The following is a 12758-nucleotide window of genomic DNA, read 5'->3' as shown; positions in this document are numbered from 1 at the left end:
CTCCTATTTCTCTTTATTTCAGGGAGCAACTTCACATCATTTAGGGCAGAATTTTTCCAGAATGTTTGAGATCATTTTTGAAGATCCAAAGACACCAGGAGAGAAGCAGTTCGCCTATCAGAACTCCTGGGGCCTGACGACTCGGACGATTGGAGTCATGACCATGGTTCATGGGGACAACATGGGCCTAGTGTTGCCGCCACGGGTGGCCTGTGTTCAGGTGAGGAAGGTCCTCTGTTCTCAGCCCTGTTCGGAAATGCAGGTCACATTGACGAGTGGACATTGCTGAGCGCCATGCAGGTGTATTTCGCTGATAGGGAAACAACACAGAACACAGTCTAGACCTTGGTATTACGTAACTATGTGTATCATTTGTGTTCTTGTTGTTTGCTCTGTTAATTTCTAGCTGCTTCATATAAAACTTCTTTAGAAACCATTTTCTGAAACGACTTAAAATAGGTCAGATGAAATATAGCAGGTCGAACGAAAATGCGTGTGGCAGGGACAAGCAGCGTGCAGCTGGCGGGTGGGCGCCCTGTGTGGGTGAGAAACCACACCGACACGTCGAGTAGTGCCAAGGGTTGAAGGCCTTTCTGTTTCCTCCTGTGACCGTGTGACACTGTGCTGGGTCCCAGGTGGTGGTCATTCCCTGTGGCATTACGAATGCCCTTTCTGAAGAAGACAGAGATGCTCTGATTGCCAAGTGCAATGACTATCGAAGGCGGTTGCTCAGCGCAAATATTCGCGTCAGAGCTGATCTGCGAGATAACTACTCACCAGGGTGGAAGTTCAACCACTGGGAGCTCAAGGTGAGTTCTTCAGTTGTGTGTGTTCCTCCCAGTTTGGAGTCAGATTTTCTTTATTTGTATCTGTATAAAATGTAAGTGTGTCTCTAGTTTGATAGTTGCGGGTTCCACACTGACATTAAGTGTTGAGCACGTTAGCTAAATTAAAAAGTGTTTTCGAGGAAGGTTATTTTATGTTAGAATGAAAAGTGATCTTGAAGACCTTGAGGAACTGCCAGGCAGTAGTTTTTTCTTAGGTTTATGCCTTATTGGAACAGGTCTCTGTAACAGCTCAGGAACATCACCGGCTTTTTCCTACTGTTTGTGCAGGCCTTGTTTTCTGTATTTTTGTGACTTATTGTCAATAAAGCCATGAAATAGTCTATGTATGGGGTGGGCAAAAGTAGGTTTGCATTCGTAGTATAAATGGTGCAGTAATTAAGACCAGTAACACAAGAAAGAACTCTGTGTCTCACACTCACAACTGTAAGCCTGCCCTTGCCCACGCCGTGTTCAGCCGGAGTCACGCGTGTACCATCCTCACTGCCGCCTTTGCTTCCCAGGGAGTTCCCATCAGACTGGAGGTGGGGCCCCGCGACATGAAGAGCTGTCAGTTCGTAGCTGTCCGACGGGATACCGGAGAAAAGCTGACGGTTGCGGAGAATGAGGCCGAGACTAAACTTCGAGCTATTTTGGAAGACATCCACCTTAACCTTTTCAGAAAGTCAGTTCCTTAGGACGGCTCGGTTCTCTCATCTTCAAACCCTCCTCCCTCTGTGAGGTCCAGACGAGGGATCCTTAGTCGGGACCTCACGGAGGGTCCAGACGAGGGTCCCAGCTGGAAGTCCTCCCTCCCTCTGAATGCGCATGGTTCTCTTTCACCTTTCTCTTCTTGTCTTGACTTGTATTATGATTGCGTTTCTGAGTGCTTTCTGCTCCCTCGTAGGTTTGCAGCAATGGACTGTCTGTCTGTCCCATGGACTAATTTGGGTTAATTTTAGATCCCAGCTTTTATGACATATAAACTTGAGGAATTAAGGCATTGATTCTCACCTTTTGGATTCACATTAGCAGCCCTGGTGAAGCTTTACAAACTTCCAGCGCCTGGCCCCTCCACAGCGATGTTGATGTGATCAGTCCAGAGCGGGCCCGGCACCTATAGTGTGAAAAGTGGTTATGATGTACAACCAAGGGGTAAGGGGAGGGCTCAGGGCTGCCCTGACCTATGGAGAGGGGTCTTTTAGAATCACAGATCTCAAGGCAGAGGCACTTGAAGATTGGTGGCCTGTGTGTGGCACCTTATTTTCTTTCCTGCTTACCGGAAGCAGACAGGACAGCTCAGTGCTACTGGGGACAGAGGCTCAGCGTGGGGGAGCGCCTGCCTCTTACTCCTTCATCCTCTAGCACCTTGCACCTACCTCATACTGGGCCTCAATACTTCTTGCATTTAAGGAGCAAACTAATTTTAGCCTTGGCTTTGGTGCTTGCTTAGGCATTTTTAGGCAAGGCAAGTGATTTTGCTGTTCTTGGCTTGCTTGCCATAAAATGGGAATAAGGGGTTACTTCAAGGATTTGTTTGGCCTACCAGTGAGCACTGCATTTGAAGTTCCTCTGGACCCAGAACAGTGCTGTTGTCAGAGATGAAAGAGCGGGAAGCTGCGTGCTGTCCACATAGTGCACCCAGCATGTGGTTCTTTGCCAGGGACACTCTCCAGTCACCTGGGAGCTTTGAACAAAAACACCTGAGCCTCACACTGGAGGTCTGATTTCTGAGCTTTATTTTTAATTTTAAATTTTTAAAAAAGATTTTATTTATTTATTTTTTAAAGAGAGGAGAAGGGAAGAAGAAAGAGAGGGAGAGAAACATCAATGTGTGGTTGCCTCTTGCATGCCCCCTACCAGCGACCTGGCCCACAGCCCAGGCATGTGCCCTAACTGGGAATCAAACCAGCAACTCTGGTTCACAGGCTGGCATGCAGTCCACTGAGTCACACCAGCCAGGGCTGATCTCTGAGCTTTAAAGTAGGTTCTGGTCATCTGTGGTGTTAAGATGCTCCCCGGTGATGCAGATGCACCCCCTGGTTGAAAAACCAATGCCTTAGTGACTAAAAAGCAATGTTTTTGCTGACATTTTTACTCAGTAAGTTTGTTAATATAAGTCGCATAAAGGTTCATTTTTTCCTACCTAAGGCTTAAGGAAGTCTGGAATCTGGCATATTCCTTTCTCTGGATCTTATTGGCTAAAACTTAGTCACATGGGCCCTTCTCACTACAAAAAAGTTGGACAAAGGAGAAACAGGTTTGGGGGACAGCGAGCAGTTGCTGGCAGAGGTCACGTGGTCTTAGCCCTGAGATCCAGAAAAGAAAAATACCCCTTCTCGTCTTCGGGCACCACCGTGCGTGGTCTTCAGGTGATGCATGACTTTGAATGTGGAGTGGAATAATACTTCCTTCCCTTTCTAAGAGAGTTGCATAGAGTGTGGAGGGAGGTAGAAGAGGGTAAAGGGGGATGAATGGTGACAGAAGGAGACGTACTTGGGGTGGTGAACACACAATACAGTGTACACTTGATGTGTTACAGAGTCGTGCCCCTTAAGTCTGTATGATCTTATTAACCAATGTCACCCCAATAAATTCAACTGAAAGAAGTTGTGTGTGAAAGTAGCTGGAATAAGGGATATTGGGGATATTGGTGATCTTTCCTTTTCAAAACACTTGTGTGCCTTGTGATTCTCACAACAATCCTGTATGGTAGGTAGAGTTGCTTGAGCGGTTTCCACTTCCATAGGAAGGAACCTAGGAAACTAAGAGCACAGAGGTTCAAAAAGTAACCCAGACTCTCACAGGAAGTCAGTGGTGTAGCCAGGGATGGAACGTCAGCCAGTCGAGATTTAACGGCCAAGATGACAGCAGCGATCGCCTGCTGTGTGCTTGGCGTGTTCCCCGTCATTTAACGTCCTCAGTAACACGGCGGCGCGCCAGCTGAGGGACACTGCTGGTGCCAGGTTGAGGCCCAGGGCAGCTCTTCTCGCTCCCAGGCTGTTGCTCTTTCATTACATTATGCTTATTTAAAACCAACGTCACATTAGTAAGACAAGTTATGTGTTCTTTTCTAATTGTTTTTTTGAAAGGGCTTCTGAAGACCTTAAGACTCACATGGTGGTGGCGAATTCCATGGAAGACTTTCAGAAGATGCTGGATTCCGGAAAGGTAAGAGACTTCTGAAAAGTTTTTAATATGAAGGTATTTCAGTAAACGGTCTTTTGAGACTCACTGACCTTAAGAATTAAAACATATTAATCCCTTTTTCAAAGTCAGTCACACACAAAAGATGACAAATTACTCACCATTTTAGACTGTTTTCCCACTGGCTTTCCTAGAGCTCTACACCAGTGTATTGTTTTTGGATAACCCTGGGCACTGATTTTGTAAAAGCTTTTTCTTACACTTGATGTGCTGGCTAAACAGCATTTGTTCTGTATCGCCCCTGGTGTTTTGTAATTGAAACCTTCATTTTACTTTCAGCTTGATGTGAGTTCCCGAAGCAGATCTTGTTCTAGCTTTAGAAGTGTCATGTGCAGATTCCTGAAAGGTTGAAAATCTGTTTCTCTCAACTCTGTGACCATATAGTACATAGCTATTAATGGATCGAAGGCTCTGAGTAATGGGGGAAGCATCACTCGTGTCCAAGCCTGGATTTCAGAATGAGTGGGTCCTTCTGCCTCCTTAAAATAGCATGGGTTTTCTAATGAGGTCGTAAATGTCCTTTAAGATTTCATCAGCTAAAAAAAAAAAAAAAAAAAAAAGATTTCATCAGCTTTCTGTGTTGTGTATGCATACGTTTCCAGCCAGACTTTGAATTTTCATGAAGAAGAGGTCTCGATTTGCAAAAGTATTAATTGCTGAAGTGAATCACTTGTGAACCTTGCTATTCTGGGATACATGTTTGATTATACAACCAGTGCTGTGTCCCCTCGTTATAAATGAGAAAACCACGGGCCAGGGGCTAAATGAATTGCCCGGCACTGGAATTGAAGCCTCTCTACTGACTCGGGAAGGCACAGTTTTAATTGGTTATGATCAAACCCTCTACATATGTCTCTTACTCCATGAGCTGGGAAAATGTTAATCTCGCTGGCTCTCGGTTTACTAACTTGTAAAATGAGTATGAAATAGGTCATCTCCAAATGCCCTTTAGATCCATAATTGTCAGTGTTTAACTTTCTCTCATTCTTGGAATGTTGCTTCCGAAACCTCCTGTCTTTTGGTTTCCATGATTTGTCACTCGACTCAAATGACGTCCTTGGAAGGGAAGGCTAGACAATGGATAGCCAGCCGTCTGATGCCGTGCATGTGTGTCCTTCCACCGTAATCTGTGATCTCTGTAGCTCGGTTCCGTTAATTACTGAATTGTACAACGGCCTGTTTGCGCAGGCGTGGCGGCCACGGTTGCAGCAAGGTCTGTGAAGGCATTGCACAAGAGTTGATGAATCAGTAGTGCAAACACCAGTTAGCCCATTGCTTTCAAGGAAAGGGCTCTCAGCAGATGTGAGTGGAATCATGGATTTCAACCTCTATTCTAAAGCAGAATACAGTATTTTAGCTGTATGTCCAAAGAACACAGAGAGACCAAAGCAGATTTTGTTACTTGAATTCAGTGGTCGTGTCCATCCCCCATCTCGCCCTATGTTGGTCAGCTCAGATGTGTTGACTGGCCACCCAGCAACCTGTGAAGTTACTGTAAATAAAATTGTATTAACCAGGAGAGGAGAAGGTGGAAGGGATCTTTGGAACTTGAATGCAGGTGAAAGTTTGATTTTCTACTTCCCCTGTTGGTATAAAGAAAAAAAATTATGTGTGGAACTTGATTTTAGTACATTTTCCAAGGGGGTGGTTTTAAATTAAAAATAAGTGTCATTTATATATAATATTTACTTTTTACTGTTGACATACATTACTAATCTATTAATCACCAAAATGTTTGATTATTGTTATTTTTGTTATTAACATTTTCTGCTACAGAATGCAAGCTACTGTGTATTGCAAGAGATTGTATCTTTTAAAAACACAGATATAGAAATAAAAAATAAAAATTCAGAACCTTCCATGGCCGAATAAATAGCCTAAAAATGTATACTGTCCTTTCATATTAATAAATTATATGCATAGATAGAAATTTCAGATCTTATCTATAATTAACTTTGCAGATAGAAGGAATTAAAACATGGGGGTTTTTTTACAAAATTATCATTTATGAGACCAAGTACATTTAGTAACAACTTCAGTTGAATTTTTCACATGATACACTGTTTTAAATTTTAAAAATTATTTTAGACATCTTCTCAAGGCAAAGTAATTTTTTCTTAAGAGAAAAAGAAAAGACTACTGTAAGTTTTGTTGAAGTTATCAAAAAATATAGCTGTGTTATGAGTCAGTAAAAGTAAAATTCTATTACCCAAAGACATTCTTTTTAATTAAGTCTTAATATTTTTATCATTGCTTAAATAGCAACAGTGATTAAAGTTGCCCCCCATTCTGTCTTTTGTAGTGAATTTTAAATAATACTTTTATGAGTGCACATTTTTTTATGCTTTCTGATTGTAGAAATGCTAGTGATTTACCAAGTTTCAATGCAGGGAAGTCACTGGATGTGATTTCAGCTCTTACATCCACATTGGTCTTTGCTGCAGTTTGTGTTGCATAATTTCTGTGTTAAAGTTTCTCAAAATATTTGTTGATACCAACCCTTCCACTTTCCCTTTACCCACTTGTTCCTTCCCTCCAGGATTTGCCTAGAAATTTATCAGCTCTTCATAAGGGCAGATGGTTAAGGTTAACAGTGTACCACGTTTGGAAATCAGGCTACTGGATTTCACTGAATGAATGTAAGAGAAGTAGATAACTAAGTTTTCCTTACTCTTCTTTAATGTTCTCCTGGTGAGTTACTCAGGTTTTTTTTTAGAGAAAAAGATTATTTATTTATTTTTAGAGAGGAAGAAAGAGAGGGAGAGAAACATCAATGTGTGGTTGCCTCTCACATGCCCCCTACTGAGGACCTGGCCTGCAACCCAGGCATGTGCCCTGACTGGGAATCGAACCAGTGACCCTTTGGTTTGCAGGCCGGAACTCGGTCCACTGAGCCACACCAGCCGGGGCAAATTACTCAGTTTTTAAAATAATTTCTTCATCTGTATTTCACTTTATTCTTAGAGAGGCCTTTTGCAACATGTTTTAACCAAGTCCCAAGTGCAAGGAGGAGTTTGCAGGGGGAGCTCAATCTGAGCCTGGGGCGTGTGGTTGCAAATAGTGGATCAGAAGTTGAGGAGGAAGTCGGATAACTTTCCAGTGGCTTTGAACTCACGTTTCCAGTGTATTGCGTTACCCATACCTTTGCTTTCCCACTGCGAACGTGGACCTTCAGGAATTTTTTATAGGACTATTACAAAAATGTTATTGCAGACAAACCTCATTTTGAAGTGGACATGCTGTGAAAAATTCAGGATTCACAACTGAGAGAAATCTTGATTCTTGTCCAACATCCACATTTTAAGAAAGAAAACTCAGAGCTAGAGATTTTCAGATAGGCAGTGAATTTCAAAGTTAGGAGAAAATCCCCAGTTCTCTTGATTCTTCTCATTATTCTGAGTGGTCTATGAAAAAAATTTTGAGAGGTGTTTTTTTTTTTGGACACAGAGTGAGTCTTAACTTTCAAAACCCTTGGCCTTTGAAAGATGATTCACTGACCTGTGGCATATTAAACCAGTGGGTCATGAAGTGCCGTTTACCTGACTGTTCGTCGTTACCCTGAAAGCACTTTAAAAATCAGGTCACTATTTGTCGGCTCCCTGCCGTCCTCCGCTAACCCTTCAGGCAGAGCTGGTGGTGGTCCTCGTGTGAAAGGAGGGCGTGTGGCTGCGTCCCCATCCAGGTCTCCTCACTCCATGTTCCTTCTCTCAGGCTCTGTGTTGTTGCCCCTCCATTTGGGTACTTAACCGTGCGCAGCAGAGGGGTCTTTGTGTGTCTTGGTGCTCTGCGGGGTGTGGGTTTTGGAGAATGGGAAAACACGCTTTAGCGTCTTTCCCAGCACGGCTGCTAGCAGGTCTGCAAGGGTACCAGGGCCCGAAAAGGGCTGGGGGAGCACTCCTTTATGCTTGTCGGTTTAATAGAGAAGCCGGCTGTTCTTTCCATGGCATGGAAGGGTTGCAAACACCAAATACTGTTCTTACTAGATCGCGCAGATCCCGTTCTGCGGGGAGACGGACTGTGAGGACTGGATCAAGAAGACCACTGCCAGGTAACGGGGATTGACAGATTGGACGGGAGGGGTGGCAGTGAAGAAGAGACAAAGGCACAGCTCTAACGGACGGAATTCTTATTTGTTTTTAATTTCAGAGATCAAGACCTTGAACCTGGTGCTCCATCCATGGGGGCGAAAAGCCTTTGCATCCCCTTCAAGCCGCTCTGTGAGCTGCAGCCTGGAGCCCGATGCGTCTGCGGCAAGAACCCCGCCAAGTACTACACCTTGTTTGGTCGCAGTTACTGAGGATGAACCTGCGCCCCAACCTCCACCCCCTCACTTTGAAAAAACTTGATACTAATATCTTCCCAGATAGAATTTTATGATTTTTTAAAATAAAAGCTCAAAAAGAAGGTCACATGAAATAAATATCTATTCTTATGCCTAAAGTAACTGTGGAAATAGGCTTTTCTGCAGACAGCCCCAGTAATAAATATCATGAACTAACAGCGTTTTATGTATTCATTTGTTTCCGAAATCCAAGGTGCTACTGGGAAATTCCTACGAAGAGATTTTTCTGTTCATAGGAAAGAGATTCTTTCCTATAAACAGAAAAGAACTTACCTTCGTAGGCATTTCCTGAAGCTTCAGATGAGTGGAGCTAACCGCAGAGAAGCTCAAAGCTACCTGCTTCAAAGGAGTTCATTATTTACAGGGACCCCACGGTAAGTAAGTGTGCTCAGGAAGGAAGCTTTCACCCAAGTCTACATGTGGTAGACTTCTTTCTTAAATTGAGATTCAACTAAAATACACCTGAAAAGTGGCGGTGTTTTTCAAGAAGGTGCCTGACCTGAGTCCAAGCAATGTCCTTGAAGAAATGTCGCACTTGCAGGTGACAGCCATCAACTGTGATGGTTACGTGACTGATGGTTACAAGTGCCTAATGTTCACGGCGGCAAAGAGAACGAATAGGTCAAGGGGTGTTTTCTAGAGTTGGACAACAGCAAGTTCCTGTAAGGGGAGACAGATGATTAGCAAGTAAATCCTGAAACCTAGGTGAGCTGGTGGACTGAGGACAGCAGGTGGCCCTCCCCAGGGTGGGTGGGCCTGTTTAGTTGGTCAAAGGACTGAGCAGCCCCTCCTGACGACTCCTGCTGACTGTCTTCTGTCCCGGGGAGGCTTTGAGTCCTGAGATTGGCAGCAGAAGACACCCCATGGGACAGGTGAAGGGCGGGCATTTTGACCAGAGAGCCTGGACATCCCACTCTACCTGTGTCTGTACTCAGTAATCATGAGTCATCTCTCATATGACTGTGTTCGGGGGTTGTCAGTGGCTGCCAAAGTAGCTCCCTCTGTTGTCTTTAAACTCATCTTTGGCCCTTTGCTTGTCACTTTTACCAGGCTGAGAAGATGCTAGCCCTTTATTTAATAAATGTATTTAGTAAACTTACATAAATGCTCCGTGCAAAGTGCCAGAGCAGAGAGGAGTAAGTAAAAGCAAACATGATGTTCCTTCCTTGAAGTAGTCCTATTTCAGATGCAAAGTCAAGTGATGATGTAGACAAAGAGGTGGGGCGATGAATTGGGCTGAGCATTGGTAGTAGGGGCTTTGCCTCGCTCACCCTCCCTGACCCACGATGATGTCATCCCCACTGAGAGCGCACGCTGAGAACTGTTCCGTACTTGAGGGGATACCTGGGAAATTCACACTGTTCTGTCCCACCATCCGGCTTAAAGTCACAGACAAACTATTCTTGTGGTTCAGTAGGTGATGTTAAACCAATGTATTTGCTCATCTTTACTGGAAGGTTTTAAGAGTTTAGACCATCAATAGAACTGAAATAATATAAAAAGATTTTAATCATCAGGTAATGGGAATCTTTCAAAATACATTGTAAGTAGGCCACCCAAACCAGATTTTGTGATTAAGAAATACCTGCTGAGTGAGTGAGTTTCTTGCCTCCTTCAGGTCTTTACTCAAGAAACATCTCAGGGGATTCTTCCCTGACCACTTTACTTAAAATTACAGCTCCACCCACCTGCCAACACTCTGCCCTCCTCCTCTGCTTCCTCTGTCTCCATTCTTAGTACCATGTGACATCTAACCCATTTTACGGCTGACTGTGAGGCCGCATGAAGGCAGGGGGTTTGTCTTTCATTCATTGCCATCTCCCCCAGAGCCCAGAGCCCAGAGCCATGTCTGACATGCAGGAACTTGGACAATGTTTGCTGCAGGAGGGGATGAGTGAGGTCGTCTCAGGGCAGTTAGGTACACAGCCAGGCTGTACGAGTGGTCTGTTACTGTCAGCTGAACTGGAGATTGCGTACGGGGTGCTAGGGAAATGACTGGGGCTACGTTTAAGTTGCAAGGATTTAATCACAGTGTATTAGTGTTTTCCAGATTAAAAGAACCGATAGGAAGAATGCGTTTATTTATTTATTTATTCTTTTTACGGAGAGGGGAAGGGAGAGAGAGAGAGGGAGAGAAACACTGACTGAGAGAGAAACACTGATCTGTTGCCTCTCGTTTGCGCCCAGACCGGGGACCAAACCAGCAGCCCAGGTGTGTGCCCTGACTGGTAACCGAGCCTGTGACCTTTTGCTTTGCAGGATGATGCCCAGCCAACTGAGCCACATCGGTCAGGGCTCTAAATAGAGATTTTTTTTTTTTTTTTAGTAAAAAATGGCAGTTATGGAGGCTGAGAATTCCCGAGATCTGCAGGGCCAGTCAGCAAAGCAGGAAACTTAGGAGAACCGGTGGTATAGTTGCAGTCTGACGGCCCATGGGCTCGAAACCCAGAAAGAGCTAACCCTTCAGTTTAAGCCTGAAGGCAGGACAGGGCGCATCCCAGCTTGAGGGCAGCGAGCAGGCAGAGTCAGGAGGGTCTCTTCATGTCTTCCACTGATTGGGTGAGGCCCACCACACTGGGGAGGGCAGTCTGCTTTATTCATCCAACACGCCCTCACAGGGCCCCTCAGCAGGGCAGGGGAGGCAGGCCAGACCAGTGCCCATGTGCAGGCCTTGGTGTCCTGGTCACACTGCTTAGCAGGTGAGGTGCCAGGTGACCCCTATGGCATACTGTAGCACCAAGTTGAGAGCTCTAGAGTGGCCCCTGCTGGCTGCCTGCAGCCCTGCAGCCCTGGGGCTTCCTCAGGATACTCAAGCCAGTGAAGAGGTGATTTAGGATTAGGGCTGATCTGAACTATGGAAGAAAAGACACTTTCCCTTCCATCCAGCACCAGATCCTTACTGTCAAGCTAAATTCACTTTCTGTCCAGCTGGCTCACCTATCCCCATTGTGAAGGGTCACAATGTCATTGAAGCCTTTCGGTGCCAAGCCCCAGTACAGGAGTTTACATATGGAGACCTCCTGGGACACTTGACAATTATGCATGATGCCGTTGGATGGGTGCAAGGGGACTGCAACTGGCCAGAACTACACAGTGGGATGGTAGGAGCTTCTCCAACTGCGAAAATGCACATTTCCCCAGCTCCGACCTGAAATGAAGGCCCATTCTGGTGTAGTCAAGGAGCCGCCTGCCTTTTGGAAGGAACTGATGATACCGGAAGAAAAATGGGACGTTAGTTCAAGTAGCAACCATATCAGGAAGCACATTTAACAAAATGGCCAAGTGGTTAAAAAAGGACAATGCAATGGATTTGTTATGAGACCTGGACCATCCAAGTCAGCCCAGAAAGGGGGGTGGGGCGCGGAGACATGGTTTGAATCCTACAACTGTTCCGAATTTGTGTCAAAGACCTCTAAGAGGTTGTCTGAACTTGGAGCAGAGTTCAAGAAGATAGAAACCAACTACACAAGAATGGTTCTTTACAGTGGAGAACCTACTTACCTGGGGACCAACAGGAAACAAGACTCTTGCTTTAGCCATAAAAAAATTTCATTGCCCCTTCAAACCACGTTTGTCAACTAAAGAATTTCTGTTGAGTCTCTTGAAAGTTTTTCATGCAGCAATTATACACACAGTTCTCTTTGTTTTATAAAACTGAATATTGATTTTTGCCTATAAAATTCCATTTTATTAAAATACCAGGAAGAAATCCCTTTACGTAACATAAACAAAATAATCTCTGGTTTATAAAACTTTTATTCCACTGCTTTTTTTCTCTCCTACCATCAGCATATCAGTTTTTCATGGAGTGGTTTTGAATTTGTGTAATTTTTAGGTCTTTTTTTCCTTGGGGCAGAAAGGTAAAATGCACAGGGGCAGAACTGCTGCATCATAATACCAGTATTTTTTGAGTGTGGGCTGCAAACCAAAGGGTCGCCAGTTCAATTCCCAATCCGGGCACATGGGTTGTGGGCCAGGTCCCCAGAGGGGGCCATGTGAGAGGCAACCACACAGTGATGTTTCTTTCCCTCTCTTTTTCCCTTCCCCTCTCTCTAAAAATAAAATCTTTTTTTAAGAAGTTAATGAAAGAAAAATAATATCTATTTTTTTGGAAAGAAGTCAAAACTCATGGAGTGTTGGCCAAAGTGAGCATGTTACATGATCTTGATTTCAATCACCTACCCTTTATTAATATGAATTAAATTTTGTACTAATTCATATTAATAAATTACAGCTTATACTGTATAGAACTACAGTTTATATCAGCTACAGAGGCTCCTTAGACCCAACGTTTTGAATCTGTGAATATGGTGGACCAAGATTTTAAAGTTACCCTCAGTGATATTGTCATGGTAGGAGCTACTTTTTTTCTGGTGTGGTAGTTA

The 12758-nt window shown here is 44.3% G+C and overlaps 1 protein-coding gene and 1 pseudogene across 5 annotated transcripts in view; both read left to right on the top strand.

The window, feature by feature from the left end:
* EPRS1 (glutamyl-prolyl-tRNA synthetase 1) overlaps positions 1-8531 on the top strand; it is a 45672-nt gene extending 37141 nt beyond the window's left edge. For all 5 annotated transcript variants that reach the window (XM_053912642.2, XM_045184433.3, XM_024575948.4 and 2 more), the window contains 6 exons: positions 23-220; positions 636-809; positions 1349-1509; positions 3917-3995; positions 8015-8079; positions 8178-8531. In XM_053912642.2, coding sequence (XP_053768617.1) covers positions 23-220; positions 636-809; positions 1349-1509; positions 3917-3995; positions 8015-8079; positions 8178-8328 — 828 coding nt within the window. In that variant the 3' untranslated portion in view covers positions 8329-8531. The remainder of the gene's footprint in view (positions 1-22; positions 221-635; positions 810-1348; positions 1510-3916; positions 3996-8014; positions 8080-8177) is intronic.
* Positions 8532-8899: 368 nt separating this feature from the next.
* On the top strand, positions 8900-12123 carry LOC112318785 (bis(monoacylglycero)phosphate synthase CLN5 pseudogene; annotated as a pseudogene).
* Positions 12124-12758: the final 635 nt, after the last annotated feature.

Source organism: Desmodus rotundus, chromosome 10, assembly GCF_022682495.2.
Source record: "Desmodus rotundus isolate HL8 chromosome 10, HLdesRot8A.1, whole genome shotgun sequence".
Lineage (NCBI taxonomy): Eukaryota > Metazoa > Chordata > Mammalia > Chiroptera > Phyllostomidae > Desmodus > Desmodus rotundus.
This window is presented reverse-complemented; position numbering and strand designations above follow the sequence as displayed.